This window comes from Perognathus longimembris, chromosome 9 (assembly GCF_023159225.1).
Source record: "Perognathus longimembris pacificus isolate PPM17 chromosome 9, ASM2315922v1, whole genome shotgun sequence".
Classification (NCBI taxonomy): Eukaryota; Metazoa; Chordata; class Mammalia; order Rodentia; family Heteromyidae; genus Perognathus; species Perognathus longimembris.
This window is the reverse complement of record NC_063169.1, coordinates 26070071-26089687: the sequence shown is the minus strand read 5'-3', so window position 1 is coordinate 26089687 and position 19617 is coordinate 26070071. Positions and strand designations below refer to the sequence as shown.

The window sequence follows — 19617 nt, the reverse complement described above, 5'->3', positions numbered from 1 at the left end:
CTTCTCTCCCCTCTCTGCCCCTCTGCTCTACTCTACTCTGCTCTCCTCTCTCCTTTCCCCCCTCCCCACCTCTCCCTTCCCTCCCTTCTTTCCACATGTCCCATTGCTGTTTCTTCTTCTCTGCAGGAGGCAGCCTGAATTTAGCACTTTTTTTGTTTTTTTTTTGGCCAGTCCTGGGCCGTGAATTCAGTGCCTGAGCACTGTCCCTGGCTTCTTTTTGCTCAAGGCTAGCACTCTGCCACTTGAGCCACAGCACCACTTCTGGCCATTTTCTGTATATGTGGTGCTGAGGAATCGAACCCAGGACCTCATGTATACGAGGCAAGCACTCTTGCCACTAGGCCATATTCCCAGCCCCGAGTTTAGCACATTTTAAGATCAGGTATAGATTATTACAAGGGAATTCTATTTGCATTATCATTTCCCTTCCACATTATCTAAAGCTGAAAATCTGGCTAATGATAGAGGAGATTAAGACTGAACTTTTACTTTCAGATGTGGACTTTGGATAGAAAGAGGAGAAGACAATGGCAGGTTTCATAGTAAGAGCACCTCTCATGTGACATCTGTCTCTGGGGAAATGGGAGCATGGTCCTCAGAAGCTTCTGGAGGCATTTATGGTGTGGCATTCCAGGGGAGTGGACAGGGCTGATTTTTTGCAAGTCTTTTGAGCATTTGCTTCCTTATCTCTTTCAGAATATGCTTCTAGAACTTTCATCGATTATGAAAAAATAGCTCACCAGGAGCAGCTGGTATCTGCAGGAGGAAAGCTATGCCTTTGTCAGCTTACAATGAAAGAACTTTGAATCTTGTATCCTCTGCAGGGTATGGTTTTGATCAAAAGGTCCCCCAAGGCCCATGTATTAAAGCCTTGGTCCCAGCTTGGCACTATGGAGAGATGGTGGAACTTTTAAGAGGCGGGGCCTAGTGGGAGGTCTTAGGTCATTGGGGACATGCCCTCCAAGGGGATTGCAGGATCCAAGTCCCTCCCCCTTTCTTTGCATGCTGGGTGTGAGGTGACCAATTTGCTTTGCCACGTGTTCTCACCAGGATGTGCTGCCTCACCACAGGCCCAATGAATGGAACCCAGAGACCATGGATGAAATTTTCAACATTGTGAACCAAAATAACTTTTCTCTTTCTAAATGGATTTGGAGTATTTGTTACAGTGACAGAAAGGTGACAGAGAGATACCTGGCAGGCAATTGGTTCACCCTTTGTTCTTTGTCTCACCATTTCTATGATTCCCCTTCCCATCTCCAAACCTGATAAACACATGTCCAATACAAAGGATACTGAAATAAAAAAAAGGAAACAGTAACAACAGAGGGTAAACCAAAAGGAAAATAAAAAAAAAAGAAAAATAACTGCAAGTTGTACACTAAGGAAAAAAAAAACACCCTCATTTCCATACCTTGTAGTTAATTTCAATTAACATCATTTTATATGGTCATATGTACATAGCTACTGAGCTTTTGTGAGGCTTTGCTAGGATTATCCTAGATATAAACTGTTACACATGAGGGAAACCAGGCAGCATATGTTTCTTTGGGTCTGGCTTCCTTCACTTAATAGGATGTTTTCCAAATGAGACAGGGTCTTCCTATGCTTTTCATGCTGGCATCAAGCTTGTGATTCTCCTGTCTCAGACTCCTGGGTAGCTAGTATTACAGATACCTACCATTATGCCTAGTCATACTTTTTATTTTATTTTGCAAGAGAGGCTCATACCAAATGGAAGAAGGGCAAGCAAATACTGTCATTGTATCCAATGTATGCTATGTCAAATTGAACTATGTAACTTCAGGGTAAGGATGGAGTGGGAAAACAAAGGGGGTAGAATTATGAAAGGGGTGGCATTGATCAAAGTGCTTGTACTTATAATCTGACTTCTGAGACTGAAATCCCTTTGTACTACTACTTAATATAAATCAATATTTAAAAAGAGGAAACCACTAGATGCATCTTATTTCCAAGAAGCCCTTTCTAACCATCAGAAGCAGTCACCATGACAGGAGTCGGTCAGAGAAAAGCTGGATAGCTGCTGAGATGTTGTAGAAAGCAGATTGACATTGACTGGGGCTGTTCTGTGCTTCAAAGCCCAATGGCTCCTGAATCTTCTCTGTTCCCCTAATATACAGGGGGTAGAAACAAGGAATATTATACAGTGGATACAGAGACTATTATACAATGAGTTTATAGGACAACCAGTACAGACTAAACAAATGACTATAACACCAAACCCAAACAGATACCTTTTAAGGTGACACACTGTATCTTGTACAACCACATAAAGTCATTTTTTCTCATTTCTACTTTATAGATCAGACAACAGGGTTCAATGAGATTAAGACCCACTCCTAACCCCCAGCTAAAAATCACTCAGGGGAAGTGTCCAAGCCCAAACCTAGCTGCTGCAAGGCCATGGTCCTCCTCACAGCTCAGCTCTCCTGCCCAGCAAGTTAGCAGCCTGCAGGAACTGATACATTTGAGCCTCTCTGCTTGGCTTATTTAGGAATGCTTTAAAGATAGGGTACATACATTTTTCATATTGGATGCTCAGCATGTGTCAGTGTTGACTGTATGTGTTTATGTATAGATGCTGAAACAATATCTTACCCATTGCTTCTGATTCTTTAATCTTTATTACTTTTACCTAGTCCTGTCATTTTATTTACATTTTTCTTTTCTTTAAGCTGTTGTACAAAGCAGTTGCCATTCAACAAATCAGTTTATGAGTACAACTTATCTTGATTGATGCCACCTTCCTGTCAAGTTTTTTCTTCTGAATAAAAGAAAGTTTATTTGAAAGTAAAAGAAAATCTATGAAAGAAACTAGCAAAAGCTCTTTCTCTAACGAGGAGACTCAGGAGGGGTCCTCTTTTATTCCACTTTCAAAAACAATTTTAATTGATGTTAAAGCACACAGAATTTTATATTCTTGAAGATTAACAATAACACAAGGACTAATTTGCAGGGCTCTTTTATCCATTAGGCTCTATAGACTCAATATCTGCTACCTCTAGCTTTTCAAGACCACTAGGAAAATGTTTGAGACCTAAAACAAAAATTATAGGCTCCAAAATAAGGAAATAAGACTGGGAAAACACTCTTTAAAGTATCTGTCAAGTGTAACTAGTCACTTGCAATTCAACTTGACTTTCAGCTTTCAGGGCTACATCAAATTATGTTTAATGTGAGGTTGGAGTACATTAAATAGGTTCTCATATCCCATCAGATAGGCAAGAGGAGTCCTCTTGTCAATTTTTGGGGGGGCAGATTTATTGTAAGACTTTCAGAGGTCTATAGAGTTTACCCTTTTAAAATAATTTATACTTCCTATACCCTGAAAAGTCTGTCTAGCGTTGTTAACTACCCAGCATGATTAGAGGTTAAAGAAGAAGTCTGAAGGGCTCAGAGGGAAACAATGCTTTCAGTGAGTGCTGGCATCAGTGTTTCTGAAGCTTGTCATCCATTGCACTAGGATAAGGGTCACTGCCTCAGGGAGCACCTTGTCCTTGAGAGGTAAGAGTTAAAACTCGCCATGGAGAACCAGCAGTGCCTGTTTCTGGTTGACTAAGCAGGACAATGGCAGACAGGTATGTGATGGGTCTGCCAGCCTCTGAGGTGGATGTGAGACAGGAGGTGTTACATTCTTGAGCAAAATGAAGATAAAGAAGCCTGTCTAATGAGGTGTGTGTGTGTGGCTTTCTTCATCTCTTTGGGACTCAATTCTTTGACACCAAGAAGAATTATGTTCGTTGATAACAGGAAGATAAAAGTCGTGTGTGTGTGTGTGTGTGTGTGTGTGTGTGTGTGTGAGAGACAGAGAGAGAGAGAGAGAGAGAGAGAGAGAGAGAGAGAGAGAGAGAGACTGGAGTCCAATCGTGCTCAGGTAGCAGTGGGTATTAAGCATGAAGTATATTCATGTCAATGTGCCCCAGTTGAGGGATAGGGACATGGTGGGTTAAAAAACAAACAAAAGGTGTGTGTGTGTGTGTGTGTGTGTGTGTGTGTGTGTGTGTGTATGTGCCAACTCTGGGGCTTGAACTCACGGCCTTTCACTTTTGCTTGGCTTGTTCATCCAAGGTTAGTGCTCTACCACTAAGGCTTATCATGTCTAACTTTTTGCTAGCTAATTGGAGTTAACAGTCTCATGGGCTGTTCTTTCTGGGCTAGCTTTGAACCATGATCCTCAGATCTCAGCTTCCTAAGCAGCTAGGATAACAGGCATGAGTCACCAGCACACAGGTTCTTAAATGATTTTAAAGAATAACAAAAGCTATTTAGAAACACATCCAGCAAAAGTGCTGGCAAGTTTGGGTATGGAGGGAGCCTGCCCTCCCTGTGCTGGAATTGTTCAAAAAGAGTATGTGAGCTGGGCACTGGTGGCGTATGCCTGTAATCCTAGCTCCTCAGGAGGCTGAGATCTGAGGACCATGGTTTCAAGTCAACCCAGGGAAGAAAGTCGATGAGACTCTTATCTTTAATTAACCACAAGAAAACTGGAAGAGAGGCTGTAACTCAAAGTGGTACAGAGCTAGCCTTGAGCAAGAAGATTTAGGGACAGTGCTCAGACCTTGAGTTCAAGCCCCACAACTGAGGAAAAAAAAATGGAAAAAGAAAGAGTATGTTCAACATAAGAAAATGGCAGTTGCCTATCCAGAATTGGACAGTGCTAGAGTTTTTTCCCTTTGCAGAATGGAAGTTGGGAGGTTTATTTTGCACAAGACCAAATGGTAATGCTGAAGATGCAAATGATCATCAGTTATTATTTACCAGATTTTTCTACAAAAATGTTGGGACCACCAGATTTTTTTCCTGAGTGGGATGAACAGCTTTATTTTAGGTAAAGAAATCAACATTTGCACCAAAATTTGTCTTCTGTAATGTTTTCATACAAGTGCATAATTTAATGGTCTCTGAAATCCTTTGATTCAGAAGGAACCTACAGATAGTCTTTGAAGTAGAATTCAGCAGATGTTTATGTCTGGATCATCTGCACCCCTCAAAACTTGGTTGGAAGGACATCTTGCAAGTTCATTATTCATTTTCTCTGGCAGTGTGGGCACACCACTCCTGTTTTCTTCTGATGTTTTTTTTTTTGGGGGGGGGGTCCTGGTACTGGTCTTGAACTCAGGGCCTCACACTCTTAATTGGCTTTTTCTTCAAGGCTCTTGCTGTACCACTTGAGCCACAGCTCCATTTCTGGCTTTCTGCTAGTTATGTGAAGATAAGAGTCTCATGGACTTTCATGCCCACACTAGATTTGAACCACAGTTATCAGATCTCAGCCTCCTGAAAATCTGGGAATACAGGCACGAGCCACCAGCCCCTGGCTAGTTTCTCTCTTACTTCAAAGTGAAAGTCTAACTTTACTTATTGTCATCTGGCCTGCCCACAATGCAACATCTCACTCACCCTTTACATCAAAATTTGAAGATGCAAGTCACTGAATACATTTTTTCTGGATTAACTATATTTATTATATTTATTCCTCAACTACAGTTCTAAAGTCTGTTTCCATAATGCATTGCATTTTGTGTTGGTTTAATGTACTATCCCTTTACTAACTCTTAAGCTTTGTAAATTTTTTCTGTTTTATTTCTGTTTTCTCATTTCGTTTCCTTTCTTTTCTGAGACAAGTTCTAACTATGGTGCCCAGGCTGGTCTTCAGGTTGTGTGCTCAAGTGAACCCACCTCAGCTGAGCTTACAGGTGGGTGCCATCATGACTGGCTTAGGTTTTTTAATTAAACTCCTTTTTTTTTTTTTTTGGTAGGTCATGGGGTGTGAACTCAGGGCTTTAGGCACTGTCCTTGAGCTCTTTTGCTCAAGGCTAGTGCTCTACCACTTTGAGCCACAACACCATTTAATTAAACTTTTGGTAAAGTTATAGATCCACCTATAGTTGCAAAATCTAATACAGTTTACACAGTTTCCCTCAGAAGTAATATTTTGCATAAGTATAGCGTAACACAAAAACTGCGAAGTTAGGCCTAATGCCTTTTCACTATTTTCATAAGCATGATGTAATTTTAAAATTCAGAGTTTAAGAATTAAATTAGCACTATCCGTGTGTGTGTGTGTCCTAGGGCTTGAACTCAGGGCTTGAATGCTGTTCCTTTTACTCAAGGCTACCACTTGAGCCACAGCTCCACTTATGGCTTTCTTTGGTGGACCTTCCTGCCCAGGCTGGCTTCAAACTGTGATGCTCAGATCTCAGCTTCATGAGTAGCTAGGATTACAGGCATGAGCTACTAGAGCCTGGTACACTGCCTAATTTTTAAGATTACTTAGGTAGTAGAAAGAGAAATGACCTCTTGGAGAAAAGAGATTTCTTGAGGTTTCCCTGTCTGAAATCTGCAGTACTGGCAGGGATCAGAGGCAGAGGAAGTCAGTTTACAATGCATAATGATATGTCTTTATTTCATCAACAGAAATGGTGTCTAGACAAAAATTCAATGAACACTAGCAATTCAACTGAGTGAATTTTTTTGCACAATAGTGTATTTACAATGAGTAAATGAAGTTTCAATTCATTAGTTCATAACAATGCTTGTTTTTCCCCCAAAAGGTAAAAATTCTTAGTTACAGAGAATAAGCATCAACAGCCATTTCATTTTTACAATAAAAACCACAAGAAAAACCACAATCACTTAGGAAAAAAAAGGACAAGCCTAAGAACTAGTACAATAAAATGATGCATTGAATTAAGTTACATTAATCGCATAGAATCTGTGTAAAAAGTATGTAGAAAAACACCTGATGTAACCTGTTACAGTCGTTGACCAGTTATGAGAGGTACAGAGGGTTATACAGGTAGATATGTGTGAGAACTGTCCGTATTGTTCAACCTGGGGAGGAAGAGGAGAGGGGCTGCAACCCCTTGCATACACTGAGAAGACCCTGTTTTGAATATGGCCTCTGGAGTTTGTAAGGCATATGTTAGAGGTGCACTTGCATTAGACTGGTTCTGGAACAAATTCTCACAGGCCTTCTCGCTGTGAATGGTTCACTGTGTCTAACAAGCACCTGAAGCTCCCAAATGCATCTGCAATCTTCCTGATAACTCACCACAAGTGCCGGGTTCTTGTGCCAAAGTGTCAATGAGCATTTCAGCATCCGCACACCCCAAATGCATCATTAGGACTCAAGTGGAGGCCAGCCCTCGGCCTCCAGACATGTTCTGGTAGAAGATTTTGCATCAATCTGTAGGGAAACCCTTTTCTGTCCAGGTTCCTTCTTTCTTTCCTGAAATACATGTCTGATTGTCCCCATGGGAGCATTTGGCACGGAATGGGAGTCTACCTGAAATGAATGGTGTCGCTGCACTTCAGTGTCTATGAGGGGCCACTGTTTTATCTGAGGTCAATAAACTGGAATAAAAGTTGTTTGTCCATTGCTTGAATAATGCATACACCACGTCACGACATTAAATCAAAGCTTACAAAAGTTGGCCTCTGCAACCAAGTGGGTATTTTTCACAAAAATGGCAGCATCATTTTCATATCACAATCAAAACACACTGATATTTATTTGATATAAATATTATCTCCCAGGGTGGAGTGTAGGAAAATACTATACACTTACTATTCTTTGCAAGTAATGTTTTTTTTTTTGCACCGTCAGTTGAATAATTTATCCTTGATCTGCCGCAAGTCTTTTCTATGTACAAATACTATTTGCACACACTATTCACAAATATATCCTAGTCTACAGCATCTGTCTTTGATGCTTGGGTCATGAGATGGCTTGGGCAGTGTCATAACACACACGCGGAACACAAGATGCCCTCATGCATGGACTTCCTCTGTGGGTGCCGACTGCACACACAGCATGGTGGGGGGCATGGATTGACTTGCCAGAAATGGAACCTACAATAAAATCCTCACCTTCGAGAAAGAATACTAACTCATGATAACAACAAACAGCTTTATCCTCTAAAAAGGAATCTTGTCCTTTCATCTGTTTTTTGGTGCTTTTTTGAAGGCAAAACTTGATTCTTGCTTCCTGCCAGAGCTGAGATATTCCCTAAACTATAAGTAAGAGTAGACAAGCTTGAGGTCAATTAAGCTACTAGTTTGAATGGGGCATGATGTAAAGAAATAGGTGGTCAAAGAAAGACTTGAGTAGCCTTTGTATGTGTTTACTCATTTTGAGAAGATCATATGACTCCATAGGATGCAAAACATTACAGTTTCTTAAAAGGCTTATGATGACAAACCCTCGGTCTGTTGTCTTCTTTTTCTTCTACCACAGTAGCAATCATAAAATATGAAAACAACAGGAAGCATAGGCGTTAGGCAGTCCTCTCATGCAAGTCCTGTGGCTGGTCTCAAGCTCCTTTTTAAGGAGATGTGCAGTTGGCATATTAGTCACTACATTTTTTTTAACTTCCTTGGAAAAACAATAGAGGATCACATCCAAAATTACAGTGCACCTTAAAAAGCATCATGCCTTTAGAATGACAGTGAATAAATTACTTGGACAATATATAAGATAATGTTTTTCTACGGCAGCATCACCTTTGACGCCTGAGTCATGGTTAGGGAATCCGGAAGAGAAGTAGCAAGATGGCCTAGTAACTTTGTCAGCTTAAAAAAATGTTTGTATAACTGCTTTGTTCCAGAATCAGTATATAGTGAAGTTCGGTTTTATTCAAGGCACCCCCAGATAACGCAGAGAAACAAACACATACAGTAAAGCACTCACCTGCCCAAAGCCAGACAAACCTGAATGGAGGGAGGTTGTCCAGAGACCTTAGTACAACAAAAGTTGATCCAAAGGGAGGATTAGATTCAGGTGGGATGTTAATTAGTTATTCCAAAAAACCTATCTGTAGCCTAGCCATTGGGACACTCAGCCAAGCTGTCACAGAGACCTCCTCCCCCCAAACTGCCCACGATTGGAACTTCCTTTATTTTTGTAAGGAAGGAACACAGAAAAAAACAAACAAACAAACAAAAAAACAGTTAAATGCCACCTTACTGAGCAACTACTATTCCTTCTGTTATCTTGCTTTTTCCTTATCATAAAAGGTTTAGGGTTGACTCAGCATCCCAGGGAAGGCGACAGACTAGGTTTTTTTTTTTTTTTTTTTTTTTTTTTTGCCAGTCCTGGGTTTGGACTCAGGGCCTGAGCACTGTCCCTGGCTTCTTTTTGCTCAAGGCTAGCACTCTACCACTTGAGCCACAGCGCCACTTCTGGCTTTTCCTGTATATATGGTGCTGAAGAATTGAACCCAGGGCTTCATGTATAGGAGGCAAGCACTCTTGCCACTAGGCCATATCCCCAGCTCCTAGACTAGGTTTTAAAATTGCACTTGAGGCAATCTGGATTTTGGTCCCTAGTGAATCCTCCCTTTAAATCAACCCAGAGACAATTTTGACAAGCAATGGTTTAGAGTAGTAAAAGACACAGAGACATCACATAAACAATTTCAGTAGCTGTTCATGGTGGATAAGAAATGAAATAATTTGTTAAAAATATCTAAGAAATAGAATGATAGTTTTTTTCTTTTCTTTTTTTCTTTGTTTAAAACCAGTTCCCGTAGCTGGGTGGGGGAAGAGGAAACCAAGCTGTCAAGGACTGGTGAGAGGAAGATGAGGGTGGGGTTAAGTGGAGAACAATAAAGACCCCTCCCTTCCTGGCATGTCTGGGACAAGTGTCTGGGCTACCAAACAACCCAAATCTGGGGAACAGATGGAATGAGGTCAAGCCTACCAGTTGCACATGAGTTACTAAAGCAAATCAAGCCAAGAAGCTGCTTTGCATCTGGTTATGATATGAGCAGAAAACATTCCTTGTTTGTTTCTTCAAAAGAACAGGAGAGAGCACTTAAAAAGGCGACAAGAAAGTGAAAAAAAATGAAATACTGTCTTCTGACTGCTCCACCATAACACACAGTTATGAAGTATCATGTGATTCACATTGAATTAAAATTCTAGCTGTCACCAGTTTCTCACAAAGGCAGAACTCCTGGAGAAACACAGAACTGTTCTACTAGGCCAAGAAATTCCAACAAGCAGGACAAAAATGGTAGCTTCCACGCAGAGAGTTCTCCAAATCTGTCTCTGACACACACATACACACACAGACACACGGGAGGAAACGAAAACCCAGAGGCAGGTTTTAAAAGTGGAACTATTTGAAAAGAAAAGCCTTAAAAAAATCCTACTGCATGAACCAACACATTTCTGGCATTCATACATATTCAAACATTTAGTGCTACTATTTGTACAGAAAAAAGTTAATAATACTAAAACATAGGTTACTATGATTTCACTTTTTTTTGCCTACTAATCATATACTAAAGTTCTCCTTTTACATGCAGCTTTAAATATTGTCCAAAACAATGGCACAAATCAAGAAACAAAGTCAATCATCTATTCCCCGACTGCCCACCACCCCATCCCCACATCAAACTGTTCTGGACAGCCTTGCACAGCCAGGCTGCAGTGGCCCTCTAGCTGCTGAACTAGAGAAGAGGGGGACCACTGGAAGGAAAGAGCTAACGCCTTCCTGCAAACATGGCCAGGGCCAGGACACCCCAGAGCCAGGAAAGCTGCTCTGTCTGAGTTGCAAGCCAACCAACTTTACAGCAAGGGAAGCAAGCCCTCAGGTGAGGGTACGGGGTGTGTGCAAGAAGGGCTCCTGGCGAGGCCTTGTCTGAAGCCTCAGTGTGAAGCTGCCTTCAGACAAGAGACCAGCAGAGAAACCTCAGAGTACAACTCAAAGCATTTAGAGGAAGAGAGGACAAAGATATATGTCAGCCTGTGTCAGGGTTAGATCTCAGGCTTCCATATGCCCTGCTCTCTCCTGCTTTTACAAGCTGCATTAACCTAGGAGCTGCCACTTAAAGGCAGAATACCCAGGCCGTGACTCAAATCCTCTCAGGGAGATGTCCTGGGAGGGAATCCTGGGTAGGAAAGTGGGGTGGCTTGTTAGCCACCTCCTTCAAAGGAGAAAGTCCTACTGTCTAACACTTCCAAGAGCAAGCCAAGGCTGGATGAAGTGCTGAAATGAATGTGACATACTCCCTGGGTAAGAACTAGTTCTACCTTGATTTCTAGGAGCCAATGCCTGCCGAGTTCCGGTACAAACTCAGATTCCTGCTGTTGTGATGTACTCTTGAGTGAGACACCTAAATCCTCCCCAATTAGGAAACTGAACCTCCAGCATTAACTCCAAACGTGATCTGCAGTGAAACTCTACGTAGGGCAAGCTGGGGAGGAGGTGAGATAGAAAAATATTCAAGCGGATTATTGTCTACACATCCTAGGATGAATTCATTATTTGGCAAGATTGTATTTTTTTCCTACATAATTATCACCTGAGTGCTTTTTAATTAGCTAAAATGTTTTACCTTTTAACTAAAAGCAAAGAAAATACAGTATACTTGAGTTACACTGAAGTTACAACTTCATTTAAGAAAATAGGTCTGACCCAAAACTCAGTGCAAGTGGCAGAGTTGACCATTACTGTACAGTATCTGCAAGAAGAAAACAACAACAACAAAAACAAAAAAAAACCCTACAAAGCACAAACCCACAATGCTCACATGACACCATTTGGCGGTGCCCAACCCAAACCAAAGAGAAAAGGCCTGAATTAAACTTTACAAAAAAGAAAAAAGCTTCCAACATGATTGAATTTTGTCCATAAATAAGTACAAATTGAAACTGAACCATGAAGCAAGAAAAATGAGCAGGTTGATGGTTACCAAACTGGTTCTAGCAATACAGACAAAAGAAGAGGAATGTTGGAACCTGTTTATAAATGAGAAATGAAGTTTCCAGTTTTAGGGTGAAAAAACGGAGGCATGCAGGACTTTTGCATATGGATATATATATTTCATATATATTATATATACTATGTACAGTCTAGCTATAAAACTTTGATGTGTATAGAAGCTGTCATTAATGAAAAAAATTGAACATTCAGAAGAGATTCCTGAGATAGGGTTTGTGACATGGGCCACTGAGAAAAAAAATCCGTGGTGGGGTCCTAGAGGTGTTGTCGTCTATCCCTGTGAAGACTGAAAAAAACCCACAGACAGACAGTGTCAGCACTGTTGTCTTCCCTTGCCTGAGCAAGGGGTAGCACCATTGCGAAGGGAAACTATCTCTGACTCCTGCTTGAAGACAGCAGGGAATACTTCAGAACAGTATTGCTGCTAAGACCACTGTAGTGTGCACCAGATTTGTTCTTGGTTCTTCGAGACAACAATTGTACAGTGCCACAGGCTGACTGAAGAACACCTGGATGGGAGAGGTGTGAAGGTTGGGAGGCAGATCTGAGTTCCTAGGTATAATCTTTCCTAGGCTGTTCATCCGTCGTGCACTTATCCGTCATTTCCTGGCAGAAGTCCACCGTCACGGACTGGCTCCTGTGTTCCAGAGGAGGGCCTCTGTCAGAGAACTTTCCAGGATCAGTACCTTCCAATCTCCTCCCGGAGGTACAATTCTCAGAGGGGTGGCTTGGTGCCCAGGGGGCCCCGGGCGGAGCCACACCTGGCTCCAAGCAGCAGGGCGCACTTTCGCCCACTGCACACTGGGAGGCTGCAAGGCTCTGCTCAACACCCAAGGGAGGGGGGTTAATACTGGAGGCTCCGGGGAGATCCATGGGTATGAGGACCGGGCAGTACCGGTGCAGGGCCTGGATCTGCTCGGGGCTCTGGATGTCGCGGCACACTTCCTGGGAGAGGCAGGAGAAATTGTCCAGCAGCTCCCCCATGCACGCTTTCAGTTGGTTCCTCTCTGACAAGAGTTTCTCTTTCTCACACACCTGGATGAGCAACAAAAAGGGACACTTGATCAAGCCTGAATTGGACGATAGAAGGCCTCTTTCTGAGGGTTTCCCAATCTTTGGTTTTGTATCCTACACGGTACATTGACTCATGGATAGCAGGTGGGAATAGAGATGCTGAAAACATACATATGTGCAGGAAGTCTGGACACACACTCTGCCACGCTCCCACCCACCCTGATACTGGGCCACGTGTGTACTGACACGAATACCTCCCCCGCTGCACGTCTTCATTCCTCTCTGATGCCCAGAAGTGACCAAAAGTCACCACCACACAGAAAACTAGGGGAGTCAGTGTTTTGGCTCGTCTGAACTTGGGGGTTTGAGGAGAATTAACAAGAAAACTCTAAGTTACAAGCCTTACATATGAAAACATTTCTTCTAATGCATTTCTTCTAATTGGCATTTTTGAGTGACAGAAAGCGACCATTTCCAAAAATCTGACATTCTAAAAAAAAAAAAAAAAGGAAAAAAGGAAAGGCTGTGTGTGGAGATGATGAGATCCGCCACTGCCAGGGCTGGGGGGGGGGGGGAGGGGCCAGGATGCGCACAGAAGGTTTGGGGCTGGCGAGTCTACTCTGTAATGCACAGTGGTGGACTGCGGTCACTGCACATGGATCAAAATTGATTGGTTGTGCAATACCCAGGGAGAACCTAGCACAAAGTAAGGGCTTTGGGTGACAATCACACCCCAGGAGAGGTTCATCCATTGTAGCAAATATGCCACCTTGGTGGGGGGCGCTGGGAGTTGGGGAGGCTGGGAGTGTGAAGGATCAGGGGCCACTTGGGACCTCTGTATATCCCATCCACCTAAAACTACTCAGAAGAAGAAGGTTTCTTTAAAAGCAGCCCATCTGCATTGACCTTGGCAACTTCACATCAACACCAGCAGACCAAATGCAAAAGGTCCTTCCTAGAACACTGGGAACCATGCAGTGTGTATATCTATCTTTTTTTTTTTGCCAGTCCTAGGGCTTGAGCTCAGGGCCTGGACACTGTTCCTGAGCTTCTTTTACTCAAATCTAGCACTCTACCACTTGAGCCACAGCACTACTTCTGGCTTTTTCTGTTTATGTGGTGCTGAGGAATTGAACCCAGGGCTTCATGCATGCTAGACAAGCACTCTATCACTAAGCCACATTCCCAGCCCCATGCAGGGAATCTTAAGTGAATCCTAAACTCAGGAAGGGAAGACAGAAATGTGCCACCTGAGCCCCCATGTATTAGCACAAAGTTCCAAGATGTTTTCCTCCTGGCCAAGTGTGGTGGTGCACACTTACAATCCCAGCTACTCAGGAGGAGAAGGTAGGACGCTAGAGAATCAGGCCAGCCCCAGGCAAAAGCATGAAGCTCTGTCTGGAAAATTTAAAAGCGAAACAGAACAGGTTGGTGAGTGCTAGGCACCTCACTAGCTGGAGGCCCTGAGGTAGTAGTTCTCAAAACCCAGTACTACCAAAAATAAAAAGTCACATATGTTTTTGTGTTAATAAAATGTACCACTTCCTCAGAGAGATGAGTTTAGCAGCAGAAAGGAGACAAATGAAGGTGTTACCATCAATACTGTGTGAGGAGAGGAGATGGGGAGGGTCCTGGGGCACACACGAAGTGACTGAAGATCCGGCACAGCAACTGGTGTGAAGTGAGGCCTGGCCAGCCATGAACAAGCAAGGGCATGAGGGGCAAGGAGAGGATGGGAGAGAGGGGTGGGCACCCGACACAGGAGCTGCGCATGCTCTAACACGAGTGCAATCTGGCAGGCAGCGTGGGCATGTGTGTCGGAGAGAGATTTACATGGGGAAAGGGCACCTGCTAAAATATTTATAAATTTATCAAGAAAACATGTTTTCAAAATGAAAAATAAACAGATGTACAAATGTAACTCAACAGAAATACATTATGCGAGTTTGCAAGAGCAAAGTAGTGGGTATGTGGATATGGTGTGTGAGGGGGCATGGGCAGGGGAAAATGGGGGCTGTCCCCTCCCATCCACCACAGCCCTGCCACTGAGACCAGGCAAGTGGGTACAGCACCCTGGTGAGGAGATGGCTGGCAAATCAATCTGAATGAGAGGTCCTGCTAGGGACCAAGGGCTTGCATGCCTGGCTGTGCACCCGGGGCCTCTCTCCTCTGAGCCTGGAGACTGGAAACAGGAAGGGACAGCACAAGAGGAATCTCAGGCTCAGTTCTGCTTCATCATCTTCACCAAGGCACTGACCTCTAACAGGCTTACTCATGTGAAAAATGTGCTAGGCCGCTTTCTACATAGGGAGAAAATGGGGTGTCATGAGTGACATTATTTTTGGCTCTTGGCAGGAAAGGCAGTGTAAGTCATGCCTTGATTAAAATCATGAAACTCTGGGCTGAGGGTGGCGGAACATGCCTGTGATCTGAGCACTTAGAAAGCTGAGGCAGGAGGTTCAAGAATTTGAGGCCAGCCTCAGCTACTGTCTCAAAAAAATCAACTCAACCCAACCCAAACCAAAAAGACCCATGGAACTCTAAGTCATAAATCAGCAAACGAAGTGCTCATTTAGTACTGAACTGTATATCATTTAAGAGGCTTCTGGAAAGTGGGTGGAGATCTAGGAGGTGTCTCCTCTCTCTCTCTCTCTCTCTTTCTTTCTGGGTTGGCATTCAGAGATTTGTACTTGCTTGGCTTGCTCAGTCAGATGGCACTGTACCCTGCCTTCAGACCAGCTTTTTCCTGCCTCACAGACTTCCCTGTCTGTCTGTGTGGCTTTGAATGGTGACCCTCTGGCTCTGTCTTCTAAGCAGTTAGGATTACAGACATGAGCCATTGGAGCTTGGTTCTTCTTGTGGTTTTTTTTTTTTTCCATTAAAAGATACTAGCGAAGGATTTAGATATCTTGCTATATAGTATAGATTTTATTGTTTGTTGAGGATAACACAATTACTCATTTAGAGTGTTGGTTACTAAAATCAGGAATTTTACAAATATGGGAAGAGACTTATTCTACTTCAAGAATGTCAAGAATTACTATGGACATGTGTCTGAGATTCCACAGATTCCCAATTAGGAGGCCGGGTGATCTAAGCCCCATTCATATCACAAACACCCACTGGCAGGAACACTTTGCTTCCTATGTGTTTTAAATGACACCCCACATTCTTTTTTTTTTTTTTTTTTGGCCAGTCCTGGGCCTTGGACTCAGGGCCTGAGCTCTGTCCCTGGCTTCCTTTTGCTCAAGGCTAGCACTCTGCCACTTGAGCCACAGCGCCACTTCTGGCCGTTTTCTGTATATGTGGTGCTGGGGAATCAAACCCAGGGCCTCGTGTATATGAGGCAAGCTCTCTTGCCACTAGGCCATATCCCCAACCCCCACATTCATTTTTTGACAGATATATTTTTTAAATTAATTAATGTATTTTGTTTGTCAGTCATGGGGCTTGAGCTGTGTCTCTGAGCTCTTTTGTTCAAGGCTAGCACTCCACCACTTTGAGTCATAGCACCACTTCTGGTTTGCTGGTGTTTAACTGGAGCTAAGAGTCTCAAGGACTTACTTGCCTGGGTTGGACTTGAACAATGATCCTCAGATCTCAGCTTCCTGAGTATCTAGGATTATAGATTATATGAGCCACCAACACCCAGAAATATATTTATTTTAAATAATAAAGTAATGTTTTATTTATTATGTAGCACTTTATTATACTTTGTTGATAAAAGATGATCTAAATACATTTTGCTGTTAAACCTATGTTGGGTCTGGGGATCTAGCTAAGTGGTACAGTCTTTGCCTAGGACTATACAAAAACCTCAAAACAAATAAACAAAAACATCAAGGAAAGATTTGGAAATAAAAAGAAGACGCTTATAATCTCCTAATCAAAACAATCATGATTTTCAGGCTGTTTTAGGGCCATGAACATTTCCTGAAAGCCAACAACAGGCCAATGTTAGCAATTCAGAGGGAAACAAGACTCTGTCCTTACTCTTGAGGAAACAGGCTAGAGCTAGAGCTGAGGCTGGGGAGACACTCCCAGACTCCCAGACTGAGCCATAGCACTAAACCGGAGGTCAGATTAAGGTTCTCAGGAGGCCAGCCCACGCTGGGACTCAGGAAAGACAGGCTTCCTGCAGGGGACCTGTGGCCTGAATGTAAAAGCACAAAGAAGTTAGCTAAAAGAGGAAACCAGCATCAAGCAAGAGCGAAAGAATAAAACAAACAGTGGGAGACTGGGGGAAACTGCAGCCAGCTTGACTTGGGGGTCAGATCCTAGCAAGGCAGTGGGAGCGGATGCTGAGGGGCAGTTGTAGACTGAACCTCTGGCTGAGAGAGAGAGAGAGAGAGAGAGAGAGCGCGAGAGCGAGAGAGAGAGAAATTGTGTGTGCATGGTGTATGTGTTTGCTGGTCCTGGGGTTTGAGCTCAGGGCCTGGCTGCTATCCTTGAACCTTTGGGCTCAAAGCTAATACTCTGCCACTTAAGCCACAGCTCTATCCCTGGCTTTTTGGTGGTTAATTGAAGATGAGAGTTTCACAGCCTTTCCTCCCTAGTCTGGCTTTGAACCATGATCCTCAGATCTCAGCTTCATAAGTAGCTACAATTACAGGTGTGAGCCATGGATCTTTTTTTATAAATGAAGAAAAGATATATGATAGTCTCTGTAATCTTATCTGAGTATATTGGAAACTGTATATACCGGTATTAGAAGTAGGAAATTGAAAGGGAATACCAAAATTGAGAGACACAGGGTAAAAAAAGACAAACAACTACAAAAGCAATACTTGCAAAACTGTTTGGTGTAAGTGAACTGAACACTTGGGGGGGGAGGGAAAGGGAGAGGAGGGAGGGGGGTATGAGGGACAAGGTAACAAACAGTGCAAGAAATGTATCCAATGCCTAACATATGAAACTGTAACCTCTCTGTACATCAGTTTGATAATAAAAATTTGAAAAAAAAGAGAATAAAAAAGATATATGATAGTAGTACACATTTGTAGGTATATAGCATGGTATAATAATTCTGTGTATGTGTGTATATGCAATGTGTGATGATCAAATTTAAAAATTATAAGATATACAACAAAGCTACTCTCAAGATAATACGTTGGAAGTTAACTGTACAACTCAGGGGGGCTAGTGGGGAGGGAAGGTGGGAGAAAAATGAGGGAGGGGGTAATAAGTATGACAAGAAATATACTACCTTATGTATGTAACTGTAACCCCTCTGTACATCACCTTGACAATAAAATTAAATAAAAAAGATATATAATAGTAGTATATATTTATAGGTATATAGTTAGCATCATGTGATATTTTTGTGTATGGGTGTGTATGCAACATGTGATGATCAAATTAGATGAATGAGCATTTTCCTCTCTTTACCATTTATCATTTCTTTGTGTCTGGAAGTGTCAAATTCCTCTCTTCTAGGTCTTTACCAAATATGTAATGATTGTTGTGAATTATAGTCATCATTTGTACTTTGAGCCATGAGAATTTATTTTTCCTATCTCACTGTAATTGGTGCCTATTGTCCAACCTCCTACAGGTGGATGTTTGCTAAGGAGCCATTGTTTTACTTTGTAGGTGATGGGAGCTACTGCATATGGGCAGACTTTCCCTACTTCGTGTTAATTTACAAAGAAAAAGTCTTAGTCCAGGGTTATCTTAGTAATGTATAACCCTTCTTGGTGCTTTTCAAACATCTTATCCTTGCTTAGGTTTTCTCATGAGGCAAAGGATTTGCTGGATATATTCTGAGGACCCCAACTAAGATCATGACCACATCATGAGACCTCTCATTTCTTCAGACAAATTGGGCCTACAGATAGGTTGAGCTGAGTGAGGTCCAGTTGGTTGCTTTCAAAGCTACAGTCAAGAGCCATGAGCTGTCTGTATTGGCTTCCTGCAGCATAAGGTTGCTTACCAAGGAGAAAGTGTCACATTTCTGAGTATGGAGGAGCTTAGGAGATAGAAGTTTGTTTGTGGAGACAAAACAATCTGAAACTTGGCTAAGAGATGCCAGCCACTTTAGGAAAAACTTGCAAAATCAAAGACCCTAGAGCCACAAAGGGTATTGGGAGGTCATCTCCTGGAGTGACCAGCTCTTTGTAGGAAGCTGTCCTATCTCTAATCTATACTTTTCAACCAAGAGGCAGAGAAATCAGGGGTGAAAAAATGCATTTAGATTCGCGATTCAAGCTGTACCATGGCCTGTGTGGTTATGTAAGCTCTCTGTATCAGTTCACTTCTCTATAAATGAGGATAAGAGAGTGCCTACATCATAGGCTTATTGTGTTGATGAAATGAGTTCATCCACAGGAATGGTTTAGAATACCAGGTACATAGATGCAGATAATAACCATTAGCTACTATTACTTGTCAACTAGAAACCCAAAAGAACCAATTCATACAAATGGTTAAAAGATAGGACATGCTCTTTTATGCTCACACAGTTACACATAGTGCAGATATAAATCTACTGATTATTTCTACAGAGAAACTTCTTGGAGTATAAACCTAAACTGTCCTGTAGAATGACCCTCCCTCCACTTCTTCAGCATTCTCTGTCATAACTTCACACCAACCCTGGTCACTTCTGAGTGCTGAATACAACTGATGATGCACTCACCAATTTGCGGATTTCACATTCTAAATTCTGAATACAGTCCAGTTTCCTCTTGCGGCAGCGCTGGGCTGCAATGCGATTCTTGCTGCGCCGCCGGACATCATGAATGAACTCTAGCTGTTCTGAGGTTAGCTTGTGCATCTTAATCATCATCTGGAAGTCATTCCTTGGAAGGTCTGTGATTTGATCTACAGGAAAAGGAAGTTTGACCTGAAAC

The 19617-nt window shown here is 42.5% G+C and overlaps 1 protein-coding gene across 5 annotated transcripts in view; it reads right to left on the bottom strand.

Moving 5' to 3' along the window:
- Window positions 1-9694: 9694 nt before the first annotated feature.
- The window catches only part of Bach2 (BTB domain and CNC homolog 2), a 338421-nt gene continuing 328498 nt past the window's right edge, over window positions 9695-19617 (bottom strand). For all 5 annotated transcript variants that reach the window (XM_048353829.1, XM_048353828.1, XM_048353827.1 and 2 more), the window contains 2 exons: window positions 19404-19610; window positions 9695-12787 (listed from right to left, as the gene is read on the bottom strand). In XM_048353829.1, coding sequence (XP_048209786.1) covers window positions 12305-12787; window positions 19404-19610 — 690 coding nt within the window. In that variant the 3' untranslated portion in view covers window positions 9695-12304. The remainder of the gene's footprint in view (window positions 12788-19403; window positions 19611-19617) is intronic.